The 27,990-nt window shown below is 43.1% G+C and overlaps 1 protein-coding gene across 2 annotated transcripts; it reads left to right on the top strand.

Moving 5' to 3' along the window:
- The first annotated feature begins 35 nt into the window (after nucleotides 1-35).
- LOC101601747 (carboxylesterase 1E-like) lies at nucleotides 36-27,990 on the top strand. 2 transcript variants are annotated; one of them, XM_004664871.2, is made up of 14 exons: nucleotides 36-87; nucleotides 7,251-7,452; nucleotides 9,916-10,060; nucleotides 12,444-12,577; nucleotides 15,740-15,893; nucleotides 17,863-17,967; nucleotides 18,585-18,689; nucleotides 19,309-19,347; nucleotides 21,705-21,845; nucleotides 23,113-23,193; nucleotides 23,402-23,549; nucleotides 26,410-26,541; nucleotides 27,504-27,576; nucleotides 27,819-27,990. In XM_004664871.2, exons 1-14 carry the CDS (start codon nucleotides 36-38, stop codon nucleotides 27,988-27,990), a joined length of 1,683 nt encoding a protein of 560 aa, XP_004664928.2. The 2 variants fall into 2 exon arrangements, with proteins under 2 accessions (XP_004664928.2, XP_045007398.1); XM_045151463.1 differs by having other exon boundaries at nucleotides 7,248-7,452.

Here is a 27,990-nt window from a genome sequence, read left to right as displayed (position 1 = left end):
GATTTGACTAGACCACAAGCCTCTGTCCTCCCACGATGCATATTTATGCTCTGTTCTTTGTGTGTCTGGCAGCTTGTGTGGCTTGGGGTAAGTCCTTTGGATATATAAATATTGGGGGACACATTTAAAAATACTCTCTCTGGGAAGAGGTAGGGAGAGATATGCATCAAGAAAGCCAAGACAGGGCTGGACAGATGGCTTAGCGGTTAAGCGCTTGCCTGTGAAGCCTAAGGACCCCAGTTCGAGGCTCGGTTCCCCAGGTCCCACGTTAGCCAGATGCACAAGGGGGCGCACGCGTCTGGAGTTCGTTTGCAGAGGCTGGAAGCCCTGGCACGCCTATTCTCTCTCTCTCCCTTATCTGTCTTTCTCTCTGTGTCTGTCACTCTCAAATAAAAAAAAAAAAATTATAAAAAAAAAAAAAAAGAAAGAAAGCCAAGACAGATCCATGTTTGTAGTGGCATTCTTTCTCTAGACTTAGATTTGGCTTAATTTAGCCCCACACTAATTCTAGGGAAGGACAAATGCTTTGAGACCCAGAAGCACATGACATGTGCAGTTAACCTTGTGGTTTAAACAGAAAGAAATAGGAGAGCTCAATTTTCCTACTTCGTTGGACAATGGGGAAGATTAAGTGTGTTGTTGCTTCCAATGTACTTAGGGGGAGATAGAGCTGTGTTAGAAGTTAAGATATTTGCCTGCTAAGCCAAAGGACCCAGGTTTGACTCCCCAGGACCCATGTAAGGTAGATGCAGAAGGTGGTGCATATGTCTGGCGTTTGTTTGCAGTGGCTGAAGGCCCTGGCATTCCCTTTCTCTCTGTCTATCTTTCTCTATCTCTTTCTCTCAAATAAATAAAGTACATAAGGTGGTGGCTGAAAGGTGTGGAAAACAGATGGATGACAAAGGCATTGATTTAAAATGGAGTACATTAATTGAAAGGTGGAGATATAGTAAGGTCAACACATCAGGAACTGATAGCCATTGAAAAGCTACGTTATTATTCATGATTACTAACAGGAGGGACACACCACTGGACAGGGGCAGAGGAATTGCACCAGGGTCAGGTAGGTGACACGGGGGAGGCAAGCTTGTGGCAAGGGCCTCTTTTGGGTCCATTCTGAAGGAAGAAGTGAAACAGTGGACAATAGGGTTTGTTCGAATGTCAAGGTATTGTTGAACACAGGGGCTGTCCTAGTTGTCTGGTGCATGCCGGGCTCCACCAGCGGGGGCAGGTAGTGGTCAGTGCTCTCAGATTTGGATAAAAGAGGTTGGTTGGGGGTGAAAATGTTGGATTGGGTGGGGCTGGAAGTAACGGTTCTCACAGGGTCAGAAAGGTTTCATGTGTCAGGATGTAAGATACACAAATTAAATTCATGGTGAACACAAGGCTATGCATTGGGTCTCAACATACATCTATGTCATCTTGTTAATTAATTGAGAAGTTAGAAATTTAGAAGTTATAGTACATGAGTACTATACCAATATCACCCAGTGCTCAGACACCGGACAACCTTATTCTGTCTGGATTTTTCCTTTTCTCTGGCTATGGGATGTGAAAGGTCAGGAGCTGAGTATAATAAAGAAGAGTAAAAAAGAACTCATATCTGGAGTGGTTGCTGATGGTTACCCTGTCAAGCTGTTTCCTTTTTAAAAATTAATTAATTTATTTGCAAGTACAGAGAGAGAAGAGAGACAGGCAGAGAGAGAATGGGTACACCAGGACCTGTAGCTACTGCAAACAAACTCCAGACATATGTGCCTCTTGTGCGTCTGGCTTACGTGAGTCCTGGGGAATCAAATCTGGGTCCTTTGGCTTCGCAGCCAAACACCTTAACTGCTAAACTATCTCTCCATCCCCCAAGCTGTTTCTTAATCCTGGTCACTCATCTGTTAAGTGGGCATATGTACTGTTACAGAACAAGGCTTATTAGAAAGATAAAGAAACTCATAGTAGGTGTTTATTATATGTGCATTTCAAAAAAAAATAGTAATTGTCATCAGCTATTGGCAACATTCTGTTTCTTGGTCCCATCATATCCAACCATGTTTTACTACAGGCAACTGGGTGCAAGTTCATCGTTGAGTTAACATGGAATACATTTAATGATTTCTAATCACACCTTACCTATCTCACTTCTTAGAAACACTCATTACTTTTGTGAAATTCCACCTTCCCTTCTCCCTGGAGTTCATGGTGCCATGCCCTTCTCCTGATACCACAGTGCCTTTTTATCTTTGGGTCTTTTTCTTCTCTGACACTGGCTCCTTCACTGGACTGCACATGTACCCACAGTGTGTATTCTCACCTTCACGTGATGACTCTACCGGCTCCTTACCTCCTTGTGGTAGTGACATGATGAGGTGACCACATACAGTGATGGCTGCTTATCTTCCTGCTCCTCCTCTTCCTCCTCTGCTCTTCTACTCATTCTTTTCCTCAACCTGTTATGAATTTTCATCTCCATATTCATCCACCTTGTCTTCTTTCTCTATACTCACTCTTTTCCCTCTCCCACTCCTTCTCCTTGTCTTTCTATTTCTCTATTTCTCTTCTCCTTGTCTTTCTGTTTCATTGTGAGCCTAGGCTAACCTTGAACTCATTAAGCTGTCCTTAGACTTATTATGTCATATCCAGACACCCTAATGATCTTTTTCTTTTTTTCAAAATTTTTTCATTAACAACTTCCATGATTGTAAACAATATCTCATGGTAATGCCCTCCCACCCTCCAACTTTCCCCTTTGAAACTCCATTCTCCATCATATCCTCTCCCCCTCTCAATCAGTCTCTCATTTATTTTGATGTCATCATCTTTTCCTCCTCTTTTTTTTTTAATTTTTATTTATTTATTTGAGAGCAACAGACACAGAGAGAAAGACAGATAGGGGGAGAGAGAGAGAATGGGCGCACCAGGGCTTCCAGCCTCTGCAAACGAACTCCAGATGCGTGCGCCCCCTTGTGCATCTGGCTAACGTGGGACCTGGGGAACCGAGCCTCGAACTGGGGTCCTTAGGCTTCACAGGCAAGCACTTAACCGCTAAGCCATCTCTCCAGCCCCTTTTCCTCCTCTTATGATGGTCTTGTGTAGGTAGTATCAGGGACTGTGAGGTCATGGATATCCAGGCCATTTTGTGTGTGGAGGAGCATGTTCCTTTGGCTCTTACATTCTTTCCGTCACCTCTTTCACAATAGACCCTGAGCCTTGGAAGGTGTGATAGAGATATGGCAGTGCTGAGCGCTCCTCTGTCACTTCTTTCAAGCACCATGACGCCTTCTGAGTCATCTCAATGTTGCTGCCATCTGAAAAGTGAAGATTCTCTACCAAAAGCAAGAGTAGCATTAATATAAGGGTATAAACATTAAGAGAAGTGCTTACTGGGCAGTTTGATAAGCATGGTACAAACATTTAGCTAGACAGCAGCAGACGTTACAATCCCTAGGGCCATGACTACCTTATGGTAGGTTTTCAGTATCAGGGATATATTCCCTCCCATAGAGCGGGCCTCCAGTCCACTTAGAGGGCACTTGGTTTCCCCAATGACAGACATGTCACTATTGCACCTTTTGGCTCATTTGAACTGCCTGGCCAAATATAAGGCTTACAGTGTCCACTGTTGAGTATCTTCACTGGTGATTTCTCTCTCTCCCATTGAACTGCATGCAGAATGGCTTCTTCCAGCTTTCGGTCAGCTGGTCTACATGGAGGAAGTTATCAGCTCAGTTTCAGCAGGATTTCTCAGTGGCCTTGCAGCCCAAGTATGTGGAGTCTTCAGCAATAGGGTCTTCCATCTATTCCTGGTGGGAAACCAACGTCCTTGACAATGGCCTATAATGTTTTGGAGGCAACAGGGGCCTCCCTGGCCAACAACTCACTGAAAGGTATCCCATCCTTGGCACTGAACATTTTCTAGCAACAATCTGTGGCTCTGAGTGTCCCATTGGCCAAAAAAGTAGGTTTCCATATGATTTACTTACATCCTTTCAGATTTTGATTAGCTCTCCCTCCTCTTTTCCTTACTCAATCTCTTCCCCTGACCTGATGTGGGCCTTTTCACTCCCATTAATCTATTCTTCTACATACATATATACAATAACATCCTATTAAGTATCCTCCTCTCTTCCTTTCTCTTCACTTTATATCTCTTTTGTAGCCTACTGGCCTTTGCTACTGAGCTTTCTTCCTACTTACACAGAAGTCTAGTCATTTGTAGCTAGAATCTACATATGAGAGAGAACATGTGATGTTTGGCTTTCTGGACTTGGCTTCCTCACTTAGTATAATCCTTTCCAGATCAATCCATTTTTCTGCAAATTTCATAACTTCATTTTTCTTTACCACTGAGTAGAACTCCATTGTATAAATGTGCCATATCTTCATTATCCATTCATCAGTTGAGGGACATCCAGGCTGGTTCCATTTCCCAGCTATTGTGAATTGAGCAGCAATAAACATGGTAGAGCATGTACTTCTAAGGAAATGGGAAGAGTCCTTAGGATATATGCCTAGGAGTGCTATGGCTGGGTCATATGGTAGATCTATTTTTAGCTGTCTTAGGAACCTCTACACTGATTTCCACAATGGCTGGACCACATTGCATTTCCACCAACAGTGTAGAAGGGTTCCTCTTTTTCCACATCCTCGCCAGCATTTATGGTCATTTGTTTTCATGGTGGTAGCCAATCTGACAGGAGTGAGATGGAATCTCAACATAGTTGAAGTCTGCATTTCCCTGATGACTAGGGATGTAGAACATTTTTTAGATGCTTATATGCCATCCATATTTCTTCTTTTGAGAACTCTGTATTTAGTTCCATAACCAATTATTAATTGGCTTGTTTGATTTTTATTATTTAATTTTTGAGTCCTTTTTATATCCTAGATATTAATCCTCTATCAGATAGATAGCTAGCAAGGATTTTTTTTCCCCAATCTGTAGGTTGCCTTTTTGCTTTTCTCACAGTGTCCTTTGTCATACAAAACGTTTGTAATTTCATGAGGTCCCAGCCGTTAATCTGTGGTTTTATTGCCTGAGCAATTGGGGCTATATTCAGGAAGTCTTTGCCAAGACCAATATGTTGAAGGGTTTCCCCTACTTTTTCCTCTAGCAGTTTCAGAGTTTCAGGTCTGATGTTAAGGTCTTTAATCCATTTGGACTTAATTCTTGTGCATGGAGAGAAAGAAGAATCTATTTTCATCCTTCTACAGATACATGCAGTTTTCCCAGCACCATTTGCTGCAAATAGAGTACAAGAATATATCAGAAAGATCATTCACCCTGACCAAGTAGGCTTTATCCCAGAGATACAGGGATGGTTCAACATACACAAAGTAATAAATGTAATACATTACATAAATGGATTGAAGGACAAAAACCACACGATCATCTCATTAGATGCAGAGAAAGCATTTGACAAAATCCAACAACCCTTCATGATAAAAGTCTTACAGAGACTGGGAATAGAAGGAACATATCTCAACATTATAAAGGCTATTTATGACAAGCCAGTAGCCAACATATTACTAAATGGAGAAAAACTGGAAGCTTTTCCACTAAAATCAGGAACAAGACAAGGGTGTCCACTGTCCCCACCTTTATTTACTATAGTACTGGAAGTATTAGCCATAGTAATAAGGCAAGAGACACACATAAAAGGGATACAAATTGAAAAGGAAGAGATCAAGTTATCATTATATGCAGAAGATATGATTCTAAACATGAAGGACCCTAAACACTCTACCAGCAAACTGTTAGAGCTGATAAACACCATAGCCATGTATCAGGACACAAAATAAATACACAGAAACCAGTAGCCTTCCTATATGCTAATAACAAACACACAGAAGATGAAGTCCGGATCACTCCCATTCACAATTGCATCCAAAAAAAACCCCCAAAAAAACGTACCTTGGGATAAACCTAACCAAGGAAGCGAAGGATCTCTACACTGAAACTTTAAAACACTCAAGTGAGAAATTGCAGAAGACACTAGGAAATGGGAAAACATCCCTTGGGGCTGGAGAGATGGCTTAGCAGTTAAACACTTGCCTGTGAAACCTAAGGACCCTGGTTTAAGGCTCAATTCCCCAGGACCCATGTAAGCCAGATACACAGGTGGTGCATGCATTTGAAGTTCATTTGCAGCGGCTGGAGACCCTGGTGCACCCATTTGTGCTCTCTCTCTCTGCCTCTTTTTCTCTCTGACTGTCGCTCTCAAATAAATAAATAAAAATAACAAAAAAAAAAGAAAAGAAAAACATGCCTTGTTTCTGGATTAATATTGTGAAAATGGCAATCTTGCCATGAGAAATCTGCACATTTAATGCAATCCCCATCAAAATTCCAATGCCATATCTTCATGGAGATAGAAAAAAACAATCCAAAAATTCATTTGGAATCACAAATAATCTCAAATATCTAAAACAATACTGAGCAACAAGAATAAGGCTGGTGGTATCACCATACCACCATACTACAGGGCCATAGTAACAAAAACAGCATGGTACTGGCACAAAAACAGACATGTAGATCAATGGAACAGAATAGAGGACCCAAATATAAGTCCAGGTAGCTAGAGCCACCTTATAGTTGATAAAAATGCCAAAAATACTCATTGTAGAAAAGACAGCCTCATGATCTTAAAGTAGAAGAAAACCATGTCAAATGTCTTGAAGTGAAAGCATCATAACTTGTGGATCAAATATATACACATGCCCCTTAAATGTTCACGCAATGTCATTTGTGATCAGCCACAGCAGCAACAATCAATGATCTCCTTGCCCTTATTATGGAACTGGCTATCGAGACCAAGTATCACAGATAGTCATCTAGATATCTAGAGCCTTCTGTAACCTCTCCGGGAGTACAGCCTCTTTCACCTCAGCCTTATAAGACTTATAAGCCCTATAAGACCAGCCTCTCTCATTCAGCATTAACACTGCACCAAACCATAATGGATGAAGGCTCCCAGGGGCTTCTAGAAGAAAAGGAAATATCTTGCCAACTTTCAGCAGTTTTCCTTTTGTAATGAATTTGGGGATGGATATTTTTCTGCTTCCAGTTCCAATGTGCTCCTTCCATCTTCCCTTTGAGTTAGGAAGGATGGATTCCCTCATCTGTATTTGACGTGAAGAGAAACGGAGGCTTAGAGGGTTGAGGTGACTTGTTCAAAGTCATCTGCCTAGAAAGTAGCAAACCTTAGAAACCCTGCTCTGACATTTCCTTTCTGACATGTCTTTCTTTTGTCCAGCAGGACACCCGTCCTCACCACCTGTGGTAAACACTGCGCATGGCAAAGTCCAGGGGAAGTACGTCAGCTCAGGACTCCCCCAGCCTGTGGCTGTTTTCCTGGGTGTTCCCTTTGCTAAACCCCCTCTTGGATCCCTGAGATTTGCTTCACCGCAGCCTCCAGAGCCATGGATCTTTGTGAAGAACACCACAACCTACCCTCCTATGTAAGCCGTTGGGTGGGCTTAGGTCTCTTTCAGTGGGGCTGTCTGTCTTGTGGAAATCGAAGGAGCCAAAACAATCCTTTGATTGGCTATACTTTGATCTGGAATCAAGATTCCTTTAGAAACATTCTCAAACTGCCATAGATTTCTTGTTTAGTACATATACTTTGAGTACCTGATGCAACCCAGGCAAATTTTAGGCATGAGGATGCATTAGTGAACAAACTAAGATTCCTGTCATCATGGTGTTATGTTCCAGCATGGGAGAGAAAACAAAAAGCCTGGAAGTCAACAAATGAACTATGTAGTATCTGAGGATATGCTGAGTGAGGAAAAAGAGATGCTCTGGTGCTACCCACTCTCCTGTATTCAAGCCTGATGTGGTCATGGAGCAGGGTGCATAAGGATGGGTGAGGATGAAAATTACGTCAGGGGATATTCTTCACTCCCAGGTCTCTCTGATCACCTAGTCTCAAGCTGTGCAATGGTTAGTGTGTCCCAATCACCTTGGCCAGCTGATAAAAAAGGCCAAAGGTTCCAGATGGCTTTACCTAGTTATTCCTAGAGAACCCCAGACACGTATAAATGGAGTTCATACATTATTCATCTCTTCAGCAAGGAACATGTAAGGACTTTCAAAATCCAATTTCTGAGTGCCTTCCTTCTTTTCTTATGAAAGCAATATTTGCTGTTTTTATATTCTTGTTCCAAATGTAATACACATATATTATAGAAAAGTTCAGAAATACACATAAGCAAAAGTAAGAACAGTAAAGTTTTCCCCTACCCAGAGAGAATTGCTGTTAAAATATCAGTCTTGTTTTGGGTTCTTTTATCTGTTGTATGGCTTCTCCTTTGAAGTGGATCATCCATGCAGACAGCTTGGATGGCTGTCTGGCTCACTTATATTGTCAACCATCACTTTCTGCCATTAAATATCATGGTCTGACATTTAGCAGCAGCACTAAATTTAGCATCAGACTGGAATGCATTTACTTAGTCTTTAACTTGGTGTCATTGAGTAATTTTTTTATGTTCTCGACATTCTAAATAACACTATCATCAGTATCATGTAGCTAAATCATTACACATTACACATAAAATGACTACTTTAGGGTAAGTCCAAAGAAATCGACAATGGGTGTGCACTTTTTGTTAAATTTCCTTCCAGAAATAGTCCACCTATGACCATTCCTTCAATGGAAATATCAGAAGCTCTTGCCAATACTTAGATTATAAACAGAATAATTTTTGGCACTTGAGTCATATCACATGATAATTATAATAATTAATATCATTTTGATGCTTAGTTTGCACTTATCTGGATACTAGTAGTGAAGATGAACATTCCCCCTCTTCGGAAATTTGAATTACTACTTTTCTTAGCATTATACCTTTTACTCTTGGTGATGCAGAGAAGGTCTCCAGGACTTTTTGCCAGGAATGCAGATCAGCTTTGCTGGCTCTGTTATGCATCTTACAACTGGGCCTTCCTTGTTTCTTCTTCCACATGCTGAGGCAGTGTGATGGCCTTTTCTGTCCATTGAGACCCAAGAATGTTGGTTACAATTTATTTGCATCACACTGGTGATGTGACCTTGGGCATGCTCCCAAACCTCCCTGTGCCTTTGTTTTCTCATCTGTAAACTGGGGATGAAAATGGCTATGAAACTTAAATGAGGTAGTTCCTAAGGAGAACTTAAATCACTGCATGACAGTGGGGGAGGCCTCAGTAACACCCAATTCCACTCTGCACTGGACCTTTGAGACCTTGTCAGAGCAGTCCGAAGTGATTGTCGGGATGGTAGAACTTTACCAGGCAAGGGATGGAAGGCCGTTAGGGACAGCTGTCGCCTCACTTGGTCCTGGAAGACTGGAGCCCGGAGCAGGAAAGGAATTCACCTAAGATCAACAGGCACCTAATTGAGCTGATGCAGGATTAGAATGCCCGAGGTTGTCCCACAAAAGTGTCTGTCACTGAAGTGGTTCTGATGGATGAACGTCTCTTCAAAAGATGAGCCAGTTTACCTTCTCTGTGGGAGGAGCATGCTCATCCTGCTGTCCACTGCACAAAGCCCAGCAGAGGACAGGGCCCTGTGCCGTAGCGTACCAGTGTCCTCTCCCAGGGACGGCCAGCATATGAGCACCTCCTCTTCTTGGTCTCGAGCATCCCAAAGGCTTGAGGAAGAGGAGAGATGCTATGTCCTTTTCTCTTTGCCAGGGAGCATCCCAAAGGCTTGAGGAAGAGGAGAGATGCTATGTCCTTTTCTCTTTGCCAGGATGGAAGGCTCTAGGGAGTCCTAGGGTTCCCAGCAGGACCCCAGCCACCCCCTTACCCACTGTAACAGCTCCACTCAAAGGCTCACACCTATGTTGTGATGCAATGCTGTCCTGTGCAATGTTGGTCCCTGGCGACGCATTCGGCTTCCTTCTCATGGGATCTCAGGAGTTCTCTCTCTCCCCCAGGTGCTCCCAAGATGTGGAGAGGGGAAAGCTGCTCGCAGAGACGTTTACCAACAGAAAGGAGAGCATTGCTCTCCAGTTTTCTGAAGACTGTCTCTACCTAAATATTTACACTCCCGCCGACTTGACAAAGACCAGCAGGCTGCCGGTAAGCACGGGACTCCTGGTGCTGCCTGTGCGCTCCAGTGTGCAGGATCTTCTGGGTAACTGGAAGGGGAGGAACAGCTGGGTGAGGGGCACTATGGACCAGCACTGAATCAGGGACATTCACCACAGGAACTGCAAGTCATTGTTCCCCAGAGACATCAGACCTGGGGGGAAACTGGTGTACATGGGGAATGTGCATCTTAATGTTTCCAGGTTCTCTCCCACTGATCAAAAGAAAGAAGGATTACTTTCAGTTTCCAGAGTCAGGACGGCATCTCCCCAGAACAGCAAAGAGAAAATTTCAATGAAGTTAGAATGGGAAGGAATCTTAGAGGAAATCAAAGAACCCATGCTTTTCTCTGCAAGTAGAGACCCCAAGCCTCATATGGGGGAGGGAGGCCACCCAGAAGGGATGACTTTACAAGAACTTGGTCTTCTGATCTTTATACCTGTGCCATTAGACAGAGACTGGAAATGGTGGATGTTCCTGTTTCTACCCACACCACCTGTGACAACTTTCACTGTCCCATAATGGTGGTATGGATGGAGGACTCTGGGTCATAAGCACTTTCCTTTGCTCTTTGCCAACAATCTATGGTTTTATTGCAGCTCATTTCCCATGCTAATTGCCTTTGGTACACATGATGATCTAATGAGTCTGCATCTCCCATATACATAAAGAGTTAAAGATGGGGGGGGCTGCCAATTATAGGTCTCAGGGTTGCAGAGGGGCTGCTGCTGCTGTAAAAAGAACTGAATTGGTCCTTGAATAAGACAGGGTGTTTGCACCCAGCCAGCCTCTCAGGAACACCCTGGACATGGAACTCAGAAATTAGGGAGGTGACGGAAATCTTGGGAATGCTGTTTGGTCCTTCACACGCTTTATCATGCATAAGAATGAGGAGTACATTTCACTCACTCCCACTCATTCACTCACCTCATATTGAGGATTCAGTGTCCCCATATGCAGTCAGACTCAAGATCAGTGGAGAAAAAAAAAAAAAAAGGACACATGTTAACTATTCCTACACAAGGTCCTGCCTCAAGGACCTTGTTATCTTCCCTTCACAGACATAGCATAACCTCATCAGCACATTGTTGTCCACCAGCCCTTGGGTTCAGTCTTTAGTTTAAGATGGCATTGGCTAAGTCCTTCTCTGGAGGTAGCAGGGCTCCCAGGAGCTCTGAGAGCCTGGGGGCAGGAAACTGTCTAGCTGTGGACACAGGTTCGAGAGCCACAGAGTCTGGTCTCAAATCCTTCATCTGCCTTTGACTGGGTAAAAGATCTGTCGAATTCTTACCTTATCACCCTGTTTCCTCAAATGATAATCATTACATGAGAGTGTTCAATGGTGACTGTTAAGCTGTCCTTCAGTCCTGACAGCTCACACAGTTCACAGCAGTAACATTGACTCACCAGTCAGAAGTATAAGAGAGTCCAACTCCTGCCCAGCAGCTGGCTCACTGGGCTGTAGCCATGGTCTGCAGAGACTATGCAGCTCAGGATGTGTTCTGGGGCCAGACTATGGGTCAAATCCTGCCTTCTTTCACCACTTTTTAGAGGTGGGATCTCAGACATTGGTGCCTCAGCTTTTCTTTTCTCTCAAGTTGGACGTTATTAGTATCAACATTATGGATAGACTGTTTTAAAGTCCTTGGAGCAGTTCTTGCTGAAGAGTTTGTGCTCTCTTATTTTTATCAGGACTGGTGTGTAGTGTAACTTTCTCATCTCTCAGTTCTATGAGCTCTTTTAGTCTAGGTGCTATGAATTAGGTGGTGTTCATTTCCTCTCACCTCAAGTCCCTGGTGGCTTTCAGAAAAAGTTAGCCACATGACTAAAGACTTTCTGGAAGAAGTGGATGTCAGCTGGGCTTAATAGGGTAGGGAGGATTTGGTTATGCAGAGAAGGCAGTGGGGAGGCACAGAAGGAAGGGACACCATCGGGGGCATATGTGGGTCTTGACATGATCACTCATGCACATTAAAGTATTCAGAGAGATGAGACTAAAATACAAACACGGCCTCTTGAATCTATCCTGATGTTTGAATGGTCCAGGCATGGGGAAGGCCGAGTGTTTGGGAGACAAAACCAGACATTCCTGGCCTTTGTGGTTCCCGTGAGGATGTTGAGTCACAACAGCCTTGTGAAGACAGGAAACAGGGTTGTGTGGAGAGGAGCAGGGGATGTTGACGGTGATGAGTTCCAGAGCCTTAGACTTGAGAGCTAGGGAGGAAAGAGTTTGCTATTTGCAACCTAGCAGTCAGACTTTGGGTGGTGGGCTCGTTGAGTCAGGGTCAGGCCAAGGCAACCAAACCAGATGACTTCTGAGTTCCTTTCCAGTGCTACTTCCTATGACCAGTGTGGTTCTCTCCTTGCTGTACAGGTGATGGTGTGGATCCATGGAGGTGGACTGGTGGAGGGCGGGGCGATAGCTTATAATGGACTGGCCCTCTCTGCCCATGAAAACGTGGTGGTAGTGGTCATTCAGTACCGCTTAGGCATCTGGGGATCTTTCAGGTAAGGTGCTAGGCCCTCCCCTCAGTATCATAGCCCCTAAATGGTCTGTTTTATGACATACCTGAAGGTGGGGATTTATGAGGAACATAGATCTGTTTAGCTCAGAGTCTGGTTGGCTGAAAGTCCAAGATTGGGTCATTTCATATGATTGAGGCTGCGATTCATCATGGTGGCATCTGCAGGATAAAGAGGAGTACACATGGCAAGTCGGCAAGCCAGAGAGAAGGGAGGGACTGCTCTTGCTCTTTTGATGACGACTCACTTTGGCACAAAGTCACCTGACCCCCATAAGCACTACACAGATCGCTTGGAAGTGCAGTGTGGACAATGAGCTAATCCCCTTCCACTGGTTTTGTCCTTATCCATGTCCTATCAATGCACAGTGGTGCAACATTAGGTACAAAGGCCCCAGACATAAACCCCATGGTGCGAATCACATTCAGACCATTGAAACTGTGAAGTCAAAGATGCTGAACATTAGTGATGTCATCCCTCATGGGGCTGTTTGCTAACCTCCTCCTTCATGATAGACTGGAGAGATGGCTTAGCAGATAAGGCACTTGTCTGAGAAGCCTAAGGACCTAGATTCAATTCCCAAGTAAAGCCAGATGCACAAGATGGTGCATGTGTGTGAGGTTTGTTTGCAGTGCGTGGAGGCCCTGGTGTGCTCATTCTCTCCATCTTTCTCTACTCTACCTGCACCTCACTCATTCTTTCTCTCTGTGTGTTAAACAAACAAACAAACAAACAAACAAACAAACAAACAAACAAACAAACTCCATGATGCCTCCTTTCATTACTGGATCCCACCAATCTCCTCATCATTTGCCCACATTTGTCCACGTGCCTCTGAAGTTTCTGCTGGGAGTTCCTATTGCATTACCATACTGCTCACTCCCTGGCAAGGCCCACTCTTCATGTTACTTGGGCATTCTTTTTCACCTGGGCTGCCCAGCCCACAACATTCCTGGAACAGCAGTTAGTGTGCAGCACACAGCATTTGAATCATGAGAAAGGCAGGAAGGGGAAGTCTCTTGGAGGGAGCTCACTCAGTGCTTCTGCAGCCAAGTTTTCAGCTCCTCAGACTATCAGCTGTCCTAGACCAACTACAAGCTCCACCACAGTGCTTGTCCCAACCTCATGCACCTCACTGCACTGCTACGGTGGCTACTCCTGTCTCTGCAATGCTTCCTTCTCCTCAGCCCAGACTATCTCCCAACTACAGGACTGCTCCTTGTCAGCCCTTCCCTGTCCCCTCTACATCCTCAGGCTGCTATGTGTCTCCCTCTGTGCGTCCACTGGCATCCTAGGAATCCAAGCACTTTCCTATCTGTCCGTTGGTAGCTCCCGTCTCTCCTTTGAAATAGGTGCTCCTCTTTGGTACCTTTCTTTGTTTCCCCTGGATACGCACAGGGAGCCTCCCACTTCACAAGGACAGACTGAGCCCTTGGCACCCACCAATGCTCCAATCACAACAAATGTCTTCATCTGTTTCCCACAGGCCCCCACGTAGGTTGCTTGCGGGTCCAGTTTCCCAGTTGCTTATTGCAAAGGTCTTATGGGCAGCTTTGAATCCACTTCTATATCCCCACATCCAATAAGGCATCACATCCTCTTTCCTTCACTTTTAAAACATACAGTCTTACTGTTTCTTTTACTCTGCTTCCACTCAAATCAAAGACTTAGGTTTCACGGACTGGATGGATTACTGGTATAACCACTTGTTCATGTAAAACTACTTTTGTGTGTGCGCAGTGTGTGTGTACCTGTATGTGCAGATGTGTGTGCAGGCGCAAGGAGGCCGGAGGAGCATGTCAGGTGTTCTTCTTCTGTCACTCACGCATGCAATACCTTGACATGGGTCTTTCTCTGACTGCGGAGCTGTTGGTTTTGGGAGCTCCAATGATCATCGATTCTCTTCTCTCCACTCCCCTCAGACTGGGGTTTCAGATGTTTGTGGCCATGCCCGGCTGTTTGTGCGGATCCTGGGAAGTTGACTTCAGGAGGTCTAGGCCCTCTCAGACTCTCAGGCTTATGCAAGTGCCCTCACCCCTCGTGCCTCTGCCACCCCCCACACACACACACTGAGCCATTTAGCTTCTCCTCTGCAACCTTCCACCCACAGTTGTTGTTTGTGTATTAATTACAGACATACTTAGTATGGATACATCATGAGTTGGTACCATTCTTATCCTCATCCCTGCCCGCCTTCCACTGGGGCCCCTCCTGACGGGAATGCAGGAATTCTCCATGGGTTTGTGGGTCATGCGTTGAGGCAGCAGCAGTCAGTGGTTGGGGGAAGAAATGCCTCTGAGCATGATGTCCTAATCTGTGGCTCTTATAGTCTTTCTATCCCCTCTTCCACAAAGTTCCCTAAAGAGAGGCTACATCTATTCAAATTCTCCCTGCAACTTTTAAGCCACATGTTGTCCACAGTGGTTAGAGTGCTCTGAGAGACAGTAAGTCCTGCCATTCTTGGGCAGAGGGTTTCAAAATACCTATAGCAATGAAGCATTTTCCACATAGCAACTAATCCACCTGCTTCTCATACTAGCTACATTCACACTTTGGTTCCCATAACTCAGCTAATGCTTTGCAGCTAGTGCTTCTCCTAAGTGCAATCCTCTTCTTCAGATACTTTGGAGACCACATGCTCAGTTTATTCAGGTTTCTACTTAATGCCACTGCCTCAAAGAGGCCTTCCTTGGCCACGAAGTGTGGGGCACATCCCCATGACCCAACCCTTGCCTTTGTTTTCCTTTTGCAGTGTTGTGCCTCATGGACAGAAGGAAAGCACACTGCCTATAAAGCAGTGTCCCTAACCCCCCACACCTTTCTTTATATGTTTTTATTTTCTCATTAGCTAGCATGACATTTTCATCTGCAATCTGCTGTGTGAGTGGAGAGCAGTCAGAGATTGGTCTGTTCTCAGGTGTGCTCTAGCTCTTAGAATAGATTTGAGTGCATGGTGGATCCTTGCTGGAAGGATGACTGTGAAGTCCCACGTGGAATGATTTTTTTAGGGATGAGAGGCAGATGGAGACTTGGGTCAGGGATGCGGAGCCCAGCCTGTTTCTGGACACTTTACTGAGGGTCCCCTAGCCCATCTCTCATCCTGAGAGTCCTGCTATCATATTTCTACCCTCCTCTGTTCTCTTACAGCACAGAAGATGAACACAGTCGAGGGAACTGGGCCCATTTGGACCAGGTGGCTGCACTGCGCTGGGTCCAGGACAACATCGCCAACTTCGGAGGGAACCCAGGCTCTGTGACCATCTTTGGGGAGTCATCAGGAGGTCAAAGTGTCTCTGTTCTTGTAAGTGATCCTGGCACCTGGCAGCCAGGCTTGATGTGGCTGCTCATGGGACCTCTTGGAGACCATCCTGTGCATTCACAGGCACTACCCTGGACTAAAATATTCACTATATGTCATCAAATGGTGAAGAGCTAAGGACCAACATCTCTTTGGCCCTCGGGCAGCTCAATATTTAACTGTGTGTCCCAGGGCCATAAAAGATCTCCAGATGCATCGGGGACAGTGATATCCTGCTCTTCTCCTTTGGTTGAGTGTCCTTTCTCTTTGCTAGTAATTTTACATTATGTTAACTACATACATCCTGATTTTACAGTATCTTGCTGCCCTTGGGAAATAGGGATGGGTATTAACTAATAGAATGAGGCAAGAGTGTGAGTTGGATGAGGTACAATTGTTTGGCTCCAAGGCAGAGCTACATGTTAGGGGACTTACATGATGACAGCAGCAGGTTTTTCCTCTGAGAGGCTCTGGCACCTTGCCCATGTTCAAGAAGGATGGACACCAACTCTTGAACTTAGATAGGGCATCTGCTTTGGGAGGTGAGTGAGGGGAAGGATGGATCAAAATGAGATGGGTAAAGACAGGCAGAACACAGATGCATGGAGGTGTAAGTGTCTTGCTGATAAGTGAAATGAGACTGGGGCACAAAACAGAAGCTATAGATATTTCTGGGAGCTATAAGAAACTCCGCAACTCACACAGAGTTGAGCACAGGGTCCATCCAGTTGCAGTATTTGTGAAATATACTGGTTTCATAGTTGAACACTCAGAAGAAAAGTGTTTTTATATATTTCAAGTAGAGCATAGGAAAAATACAAATAAACCCAAAGAAGAAAAATGGCATCTACAACCTTATTATCCAGTGATTTGTCACAGTAGATGTTTGGTCATGTATTTCTCTTGTATTTTTAAGTCTCTCTCTGTGTCTCCATCAATCCACCCATCCATCCATCCATCCATCTCTTTACCTATCTATCCACCCACCCATCTATCCATTTATTGTCTATCTACATTATATTTTTAAATGTCATGGTATTCCATTGTAAGACTGAAAAGTTTATGCAATTATACAATATCATAATACTAAAATAAAACTAAGGCACTTTTCATTATAAATAGTATGATATTTCTTACATATCTATGTGTACCTCTGTGATCATTTCACTTTTTTATTTTCCACTTTTCTCCTTTATTCCCTTATCCCTCCTTCTCTTCATCTATTCCCTTTCCTGCTTTCCCTTTTCCCTCTATCACTTCCTTCCTTCCTTCCATCCATCCATCCTTCCTTCCATCCTTCCTTCCTTCCTTCCTTCCTTCCTTCCTTCCTTCCTTCCTTCCTTCCTTCCTTCCTTCCTTCCTTCCTTTCCTCCTTCCCTCTCTCCCTTCCTCTTTCTTTCTTCTTTGTTTTTTTCAATTTTTTCAAAGTAGAGTCTCACTCTAGTTCAGGCTGACTTGGAATCCACTATGTAGTCTCAGGGTGGCCTTGAATTCCCAGTGATCCTCCCATCTCTGCCTCCTGAGAGCTGGGATTAAAGGCATGCGCCACTACACCCGGCTTGCTTGCTTGCTTACCCCCCCCCCCCGGTCTCTTTCTTCTTCCTTCTTTTTTTTCTCTCTTTCTTTCTTTCTTTTTCATCTTTCTTTTGTGCTGGCTTCCTCACAACCATTCTACCACTGAGCTATATCATTAGTCCTCCTTTTTAATGGTAATTTTTCTTAGGATAAATAATGGAGATGCTGAAACAGAATTTGTGGTTTGTGGCTAGGAATTGCTGGACTCTCTTCCAAGAAGTTTTGATCATCAAACACTTCCTGAGGAAGTAGGAAACAGCCTTATTCCCTGAGTACCAGAGTCCCCTGATGAATGGCCAGGGCATAGATAGGAACTGGGGGAGGGAGACTTAAAGGACAAGTGAGCCACTGGCCCCTCCTGTGAGCATAAGCTTTCCTCCTCTTCTCTCCCCTCCAGGTGTTGTCTCCGCTGGCCAAGAACCTCTTCCACAGAGCCATTGCTCAGAGTGGTGTGGCCCTTACTCCTGGTCTGGTTGGGAATGGTATCAGGCACATAGCTGAGGTAGGTCCCACCCTGAACAGCTCCCATGCCCTTCCTTCTGCTCTTCTGAGATTCTCGGGGATCTTTCTTGCTACGAGATTCAGCTAAAGTGCTGGAGGAGTTCCCAAAAGGATGCTTCAGGGCTCCATCTAAGCCGCCCTCTTCAAGCTCTGATGTGTCTGTGTGAATCTTGTTATTCAGGCACATGGTGATTCTGCACAAATTTTCGTGTGGAAGATCAGGTACCCTCCTGAGCATGTCACGTATATTAGCCTGATGTATATGACAGGTACAATCGTTACCCTCATTTATGGTGCCAAAGCTGAACACAACTGTCCAACGAGTGAGGAACATAGAGCTGAGTCAAATAGGGCGATTCTGGATTCTTGCTCTTCACCCCATCACACGTGCCCTTTCCTGAGATAATACAGTTTGACAATAGTGTATGTATTTTAGAAGTTAAGAGTTAATAGATTCATATGTAATGATGGAGGCAACCCTCTGTGGGACCTAGTCCCCATACCTGCTGATCTAGAGCTTTTCAGCAATCTTCTGCTGTCTTTAGAAGCTCCTGTCTACATTGATGGAGGATGTAGACATTGCTCTTGTCCTCTGCTGTTGCCCGTGATCTCTTGCAGCAAATTGCTGCCATTTCTGGGTGCAAAACCACCACATCTGCTGTCATGGTTGACTGCATGCGTCGGAAGACAGAGGACGAGCTCTTGGAGACTACCATGAAATTGGTAGGTGTTTCCATTCCAGTGAGTATCACTCTGTGAACCTGGATAATGTCAACCTTATGGTCAACTTGGAATCTCATGTTTTCTTTGTTATTATGGCAGACTTCAAAACTGTTCAATAAAAATATGATAAAAAAAATTACATTATGTTCTCCAAGCTATTTGAAAATTGAATATTTTACTATCCTTCTATTAAAATGAATTTTAAGAAATTAAGCATTTTGTACTTCTACAGGTCATTATCACATTGAAATTAGGATATTAATTTGACATAAAAGTATCACAATTTATCTTGATTTAGAATCTGTCAAAATTATAACATCATAGCCCACCCAATATTCTAGATTTTCTAAGACTATGCTTCAGCTAGAATATAAGGATAGTTATGCCTCTGCTGATTCATTCTCTGTCAACTATTCATGTAGCCACTCATCTATCCATCCATTCAATTCATTAAAATTGTTTCATCAATCAAGTATCACTCCATTTACAACTCATTTATCTATTTTCAATTTGTTCATTATCCATGCATTATCCAACCAACAAAAATGTTTTTTTTTTTCTTTCATTTAGTCCTCCAACCTATCCATCACCACTGCCATCTCTGTTTTTGTCTTTGCAGAGTTATTTTAGGCTTAATTTACATGAAGACAACAAAAAGGTAAGGATCTTTGAGGTCTGTGATCTGAACAGTGCTAGACTGAAATTGACTATGATGGGAAGAATTCTCCTTTGTGGAATCATAGTCATTCCTTGTGTGTACACTGCTAAGGATCAGAAAGTTAACCCACCAAGGAGGACCCTAGAAAGGATTGGCCACAACATTCTGACCACAAGTTAAGTGTTCCCATCCAATCCCCTTCTCATTTATATTTTATGTCCCCAAAATGACATCTTGGGAGTAGGCTGCACTAGCACTGCCCACTATTAGGAGGCTGAGATGATTGTCAAACGGTCTGGAGAACCTTTATGGAGGAGGACAACTCTCCTAGGATGATCGGTTATGAAGGGAGGAGCCCTGAAATCTCATTCCCAAAGACTCCAGCTTACACACACACACACACACACACACAGAGAGAGAGAGAGAGAGAGAGAGAGAGAGAAAAAGAGAGAGAGAGAGAGAGAGAGAGAGAGAGAGAGAGAGAGAGAGAGAACAGGTATTGTAGCATGCACTTATAATGCTAGTAGTGGGAAGGTAGAGACAGATGGATTCCTAGGCCTTGTTGCTCAGCCAGCTTTGCCTACTTGTCAAGTTCCAGGCTAATGAGAGACCCTATCTCAAAAGATGTGGGCAGCACCTGAGGATGACACACCAGGCTGTCCTCTGGCCTACATACAACACAGCACAACACACATGAATATGCACACAACATACCCCAGTTCTAGAAATATGTAAGATATTACATGATGTGCTCCACTGTGTACCTACCTTCTCTTAACCTGTTCTAGGTTACTCCTCCAAGGTTAGGGTTTAGCCTTGTATTGTGACAACTCTGTCCTTTAGCTTCCCACTGTTTGAAAATTTCCATTTCCTTCTTCAGTTGTCAATGGCATTCATTGCTAAACTACTGTGGATGGCAAAGGTACCTGTGTTATGTTGCCAGTGTGCACCCTCCTTCAGATGAGCTGCTCCTTTTGCTGGCTCCCAGAGATCCCCCTCTAGATTGTCTGGTTTTTCCAAAGTAGTAGCAGTTGGACCCAGACCACAGTCAGCCTATTGGAGAAGGGTTTGGCACTCAAACAAGGAAGGAAGCCTCAGTTTGGTACTGTCAGTGATGACCTGAAAACCTGGCAAAGTTACCTATGTACCTAAAAGCCCTGAAGCTGCAGTTCCATAGATGCAGTCTACCTGGCTCATCATGGTTCTGCATTTGTGACATCACATACTTGCATAGTTGCTAAAATGCATTGGTCACCCCAAACCAACACTTGTGGCACTGTTGTGGTCAGTTCACAAGTGTAGTGGTGAGAAGTTTTAGTCACAGGATGCTGAATTTCCCATCTGAGAACCAAGAAGCCATACTATGTCCTCTTGCTTGGTACTTCATACTCATGAGTGTCCCCTTTTGGCAATTGTCTGCTTTTCTATGAGGTTTTGTTGCTTAAGATGCTGTCAGTCATAGGGGTGAACTAGTGTTACCAAGCACAGGAGGCTGTGAAGCGTTCACACAGAAAAGTATGCGATAGAAGAACTTCTTTCAGGCTTGTGTTACAATACCCTTGACCATGAACTCAGTGTTAATGATTAAACAACAGAGTAGTTTCAAAAGAAGAGAGATTTGCCTCTCTGTGGGAGAGACCATTCTGGAGACTGGCCCCATAACACCCACACTGTGTGACAAAGCTGTTGAACAGATGGGAATGCAGGTGAGCCTGTGGATCCACGTATTTACAATTCAGATTTAGGTGTTTCACTTCAGAAATCATAGTGGACAGCATGAGAAAGCTGAAACTGGAGAAATTAGTGTTAAGTTACACCAGGCTTGGGAGATCTTAAACTCTTCCCAGATGGTGTTTAATTATAAATAAACCCTAAATATTCCAATTCTTTATAAGAAATCTATGTTATACAATGTTTCTGTAAATCAGAATCCACACACAATATAAGAGTGATAACAATGTTGTGACAAGAGGCTCTCAGGAACCTAATTCTGCAATTCTCCTTCAATCATGACTCAGTATTAATTAATGCCATATTTATGGTAACTTTATAGATGTAGCTATTAGGAATAGTAAGAATAATGCCTAGATAATATGCTATGAGTTAAATTATATGTTATACAAGCACAATTAAATTTGAATTAGAGGCTTCTCACCCCTCCCTTACCTGACACTCAACTTATCACTGCAAGACACCCAAAGTTAGGCTTTTGTGACTCACAGATCAAGCTCCGCAGGATCCTGAGTTTCTGTGGCCACCGTAAACAGTCATGGGGTGTCTGTTTTCTGGTTGTACTCTTAGATAGACCAAATGAAAAGTGTAGGCAACGCCAGAGCTTGTACTGTTCTGTTCCTTAGAATCATATCTACATACCAAGTCTGATTGATGGAGTGCTGCTACCAAAGGCACCGGGAGAGATTCTTGCTGAAAAGAATTTCAACACTGTCCCCTTCCTAGTGGGGATTACCAAGCACGAGTTTGGCTGGATTATACCAAAGGTCAGCATAAACAGACTTCTTAGATGGATGTACCTCCATCACCCACCTATCATCCCTCCAACCTGTGTGCTCATGAGTTCTGTCTTCTCCATGCCCTCTTTTGAGTTCAGGGTAGGCATTCCCATTGTTGAGAGTGGGTTGTTTCATGTAAGCATTTTATAGGTTTACACAACTGCCCCCTGCAACATGAAGCCCTGGGACCACACCCCCTTAAGCCATAATTTTATTTACCTTTATTTAATGATTCCTGAAATTCCTGGCTTGAAGGGCCTATAGAGATAATGATGATTGTGCAGATGGAGTACTTGTGGGTATCTAGGAAGGAGAAGGAGCTTGGAGTTCAGAAGAGTAAGGCTGGAACCCATAGTAGCATTCCCCTTGGACTTGACTCAAAGGTTCCATGGATCCATATAATGTTCTCATATACCTCATTGCCAAGCTGTAGAAAAGGTTGACTCTGGTTGGGCTTCAAAGGGAAGAAGAACTTTTATTTTTTAAATATTAAAAATAATCCCATGGATAGTAGTTAAAACAACAGGGCAGGCTTTATTCAGTAGTAGATGATGTATTGGTTACACATTGCTATGGTCAAATACTGATCAGAAGTAACTTAAGGAAGGAAGGGTTTTATTTAAGCTCACAGTAGAAGTTCATTACAGTGGGCAAGGCATGGCATGATGGCAGGTGCTTGAAGGAGCTGGTCACGTTCAGTCCACAATATAGAAACAGTATGACAGATGCTACTGTTCCATCAGCTCTCTCCTTTTTATCCAGTTATTTATTCTAGGATGTGCCTTAGGCTGTTAGAGCTATGCTGGAGTAGGGTTGAGTTTCTGAATGAAGGTATAGATTGGACCAGTGTAGCTGAAAGTTCTGAAGGTCTCACTACAGAAGGATTGCAGAGGTCATCAAAAAACATAGCCATAGTTATTGATCTTGGCTTCCTGAATAACCTGAATCTGTGGGGATATGACCTGTGTCCCCTGTCACTAACCCATATTTCTATACGACTTAGGCCTAAAAATTCCCTCACTGCTTATGATGAGTATTGTAGCCTTATCCTGATAAACAGATACTTAAAGCAGCTCCTTGAGTTTGTGTATATAAATCCCTTTTCTTTTTGTTTTTAAATCAAATTCATTAAAGACCAATACCCATAAATGCCCATCTAGAATCTTCATTTGACATTGGGTTGGTCGGTTTCCCTTGTTGGATCTTATAATTAATTCCTGAGGCTTTACAAATGTTTAACCATTTTCTTTATCAGATGATGGGCATTCCACCTGCTGAAGTAAAAATGGACCAAAAGATGATCACATTACTCCTGAAGAAGTTTTCTTCCACATTTGTAAGTACCAAAGGATTCATGGCTCATAAGGAAATTCTGAGATTCACTCAAACTACAAACCAGCTCAATGGCAAAAAGGGCCAGGTTCTGTCCCCATATTTCTAGTTCTCTCACTTCACCCCAGGAGGTACTTGTACAGAGCTCATGATCAGTGAAGCCACACTGCTCCTCAGATGATGGTAGTGGTTACTTTCTTTGTCCATTTCAGGGAATTCCTGAGGATATACTTCTGGCTGCCTCTGAGAAGTACCTAAAAGGTACAGATGACCCAGCCCACAAAAGATACCTGCTCCTGGAGTTGTTTGGGGATGTGATGTTTGGCATCCCCTCTGTGATTGTATCCCGAAGTCATAGAGGTGAGTTCCATAGGTCAGATGGGAAGGAGACATTCACCAGCTTTGATCTCTGGTTTGTCAACCTCCTAGGATAGACAGATATGAAAACTCCTTATGGTCAGCCTGCAACATCTGATCCCTTGTGGCATGGGTTATGACCTGTTTCATTTCTTCTAGTAGCAGACACTGAGGAAGGATGCACATGCAATTAGTCCGTTTGAGAGTTGGTTCTAGAGAGCACCATCAGGGAGATGAATGATGCAGGAAGGAGATGAGGGCTAATCACTATGTTCTGTGAAGCATGCTGCTGCTTGCTGTGGCCAGCTGGAGAGTTCCCAGGGGGAGTGCGGTTGGGAATCAGAGGACCTGATTCAGGTCTGTGATCTTAAACTCTTGCAAGTCATTTCTGATCTGATACTTAACTTGCTTACTTCTGGTAATTTAGGGCTGAGTTTGTTCTTCTAGTTACTCTCAGTAGAACTTCAGATTGCTTATTTGAACTCTGTGGTGGTTTGAATATAAGATGCCACCCCCATAGACTTATATGTTTGAATACTTAATCCCCAGCTAATGGTGCCATTCTGAGAGGTTGTGGAAACTTTAGGAAGTAGAGCCTTGCTGAAGGCAGTGTGTCATTTGAGGTGGGGGTGTTTAGGTGTTATAACCGTGTCCCACATGCTATTCTCTCTCTCTGCTTCCTTTCGGTGGTGTGACAGTATGAAGCCAACTTCCTGCTCCAGCCTGTCATGCCTTCCCCTTCCTGATAGGTTCTACTCTGTGGAGCCACAAGCCAAGTTAAACCCTTTTCCTTTCTTAAAATGCCTATTCAGACATTGTGTCTCAGCAGTGAGAAAGTAATGGATACAAGCTCTTTCTTCTCCTTAGCTGTAGTTTTTTTGTTGCTTTTAACTTTTCTCTTACAGTTGTTTAATTGTATCCCATGAATTTTAGTATGCTGTGTTTTCTTTTATGTATGTCTGAATGTACTTTTCAACTTTTGACCTGTTGTATTAGTTAGTCATGAATATGTTGTCTAACTTCTACAATTTTAAAAATGTTTCAAAATTCTTCCTATAGTTGATTTCTAGTTTCATTCTATTGTGGTCAAAAAAGATATTTACTATAATTTTAGTCCTGTTAAAATATGTGAGGTTTGATTCATGCCTTCACATGAAATCTGTTCTGGAGAATGTGCTGTGGGTGAAGAGATTGTGTATTCTGTTGGAATTGAGTGGAACATTTTGTCAGTTCTATCAAGATCATTTATCCCAAGTGTTTCTGGAGTCTGATGTTTCCATATACATTTTATTTTCTTTAATATTTATTTACTTATAACGAGAGAGAGGGAGAGAGAAGAGACAGAGCTAATGGGCATGTCAGGGCCTCTAGCCACTGCAAATGAACTCCAGAAGCATGTGCCACTTTCTACATCTGGCTTATGTGGGTACTGGGGAATTGAACCTGAGCCTTAAGTTAAGTTAAGGCAAGTGCCTTAACTGCTAAGCCATCTCTCCAGTTCCTCTATATACATTTTCTATATGGATGATCTGTCCATTTTTGAAGGTTGATAGAGACATTCCATCTTATTATTGTATGACAATATCTATTGGACTTAAGGTCTGTTAACATTTGTTATATATATTTAGTGCTCTGATTTTGGTTGCTCCTATTATTAATAACAAATGTTATTCCTTCATGATTAATTGATCCCATTTGAGATATGTCATATCTTTGTCTATTTATATAGTTTTTGACTTAAAAATATGTTGTCTGATGTAACTATAGCTGCCTCTTTTCTCTTTTGGTTCCCATATGTGTATAGCATTTCTATTTCTTCACTTTCAGCCTATGCATGTCTTTAAAGACAAAGAGAACCTCTTGTAGACAACATTTATAATTAGTTTTTGTTCATTTAATCAACTCAGTCACTCTAACTTTTTGTAAGAGGTATGATCATTTACTTTGAAGGGAATTAATGATAAGCAAGGACATACTAATGTTATTTTGTTGGGTTTCTTTATGGATACTTTGTAAATATCTTGCTTCCTTTTACTTGTCTTTCCTTAGGGTTTGATGCTATGCCACAGTGGTATGCTTTCACTCCTTTCTACTTTTATTTATGCCTCTACTAATAAGCTTTGTTTTTTGGCTACCATATGGCTTACATCGACTATCTTACACTTATAACAGCCAATTTTGAGCTGCTAACAACTTAACTTTGATTGCATTTAGGAATGTTACACTTTGCAATTATTCTTTTATTTTTGACACTTTCATACATGTATATAATGCATTTTGATTTCTCTTCCCCAAATTGCCTTTACTTATCTTCCTCAATCTCCCACTAGAACACTTCTTGTAATTTAATCTACTTCCAACTTCCATGCCCCCCTTTTTTTTTTTACCCACTGAGTTAAGCCAGGGTCAATTGCTTAATCATGGGTGGGAAGTTATTTGCTAGAGAATGGGCAACCTACCAGCGGCTCCTCCACTAAATGACGTGACTCCTCTCTCCCAGCAATCATCATCTGCTGCTAGCTACTCTGGGAGGTGTGGGGTCTCAGAGAGCACCCCCCACCATCTGTGATGAAATACTGACAGGCTCAATCTTTGGCAAAAATAAGCAAATCTGTTGTGAGTTCACAGTAGCCTGGAACTTGTGGCAGTCTCCTTACCTCAGCCACTCGAGTGCCAGAATCATAAGCATGAGCCATCTCACCTGAATCCTTCATTTTTCAATCCAATAAACATCAGATTCAAACAAAGAGTGTTCCTGAAACTCTGTTTTCTCCTGTGATGGCAACCAGGAATTTTATATACCTGATGCCATCCAAGTCTGTGCCTGGAAACCTGAACCATGTCTGAACCCATATCTTCCTAGATGCTGGAGCCCCCACCTACATGTATGAGTTTCAGCATCGTCCAAGCATCTCATCAGACGAGAGACCCATGACTGTGAAAGGAGACCATGGGGATGAGATTGATTCTGTCTTCGGTGGCCCATTTTTAAGAGGTAATAGTTTCTTGCTGAGTATGAGCTTGAAGTTAGGAGTCCTGGACTTTAGTCTTGGTTTTATGGCTTTAAGTAAGTTTTGCCTCCTCTCTTGGGCTTATGGCCCAATTCAGTATGATGAAGGTTGGATTGTCCCCAACCTATCTCTTGCTCAAACATACTTGAAAGGCAATGTATATTTTCGTATCTCCAGCATAGCCAGTCTCACTGACAATAGTAAGAGAGGAGCTTCACTTGCCATGCCTCACTGGAAGACAGAAATGCCACTGTTGGATATCCCATTCAAAATAATATATTAGAACATAAGTGAGGGTAAATGAATTGGTGTTAACCTTCAATGTCACACATGTCAGTCTGACCATAAATATACCTATCTTGGTATCTTAAACTCATATTTTATCTATATTGTAGTTAATTATATAGCATTAAGCTGTTACATAGTTAATGATGTGATATTAAAAAAAAAAAAAACTTCCACTCTCAGCAATTGTATATAGCTTATGCCCACCTAATGGCCATTTGTGATACCTCTGTCTCTGAGCAGCATCTCCAAGCTAGGTGACTTTTTAGAATCTTTGCAGTTTTTACTTTTTTCAGACTCCATGACAACAAAATATGTTTAGGCAACAAAAGCAGGCAGCAATAATGTGGTGTAGAGGAAAGCCCAAGGTGTGGCATTTCCACTGTGAGCAAGGAATGACAGACATGATAGTCATGGAAAATACAGGCAGCTGGTACAGGAAGGACTATATTGCCATTGCTAAGTCCTAGATGAGTTATTCTCAACTAGAAAGTGCACATCAACTAACCAGATCTTGGTAAAGTACAGGTTTTGACTCAGTAGGTGTGGAGCAAGGCCAAGACTGCATTTCTCACAATCTCCCAAGTTATGCTGCTTGTATGAACCAAATATGAAGTAATAAAGGCTCTTTTTCTTTCTTCTCCTCTTTTATTCCTCACAGGAGTTTCCTCAAAAGAGGAGCTCAACCTCAGCAAAATGGTGATGAAATACTGGGCCAACTTTGCTCGGAATGGGTGAGGCTGGTGAAAAGATGGCATGATGGGGTGCTGGGGGTATAACCATTTGGAAAGGGTGACATCTAAAGTTTGAGTCACTACAACTGCCTGTGGTACAAGATTGCTCAGACAATATTGTTTCCCATCGCTTAAGGATCACGGGTCTCTTGGCAACAACAAGCTAAAGAAGCCTTGTGAGGCTCAAGGAATGTTGGGATCACATGGCAGCTTTGAAAAATTCTGTTTTAATCTGTTCACAGGAACCCTAATGGGGAGGGACTGCCCCATTGGCCAGTGTATGACCAGAAGGAAGGGTACCTACAGATTGATGTCACCACCCAGGCAGCCCAGAGGCTGAAGGACAAGGAAGTGGCTTTGTGGACTGAGCTCCTTGCCAAGAAGCCACTCCAGACACAACACACTGAGCTGTAA

Source organism: Jaculus jaculus, chromosome 1, assembly GCF_020740685.1.
Source record: "Jaculus jaculus isolate mJacJac1 chromosome 1, mJacJac1.mat.Y.cur, whole genome shotgun sequence".
Classification (NCBI taxonomy): Eukaryota; Metazoa; Chordata; class Mammalia; order Rodentia; family Dipodidae; genus Jaculus; species Jaculus jaculus.
This window is presented reverse-complemented; position numbering and strand designations above follow the sequence as displayed.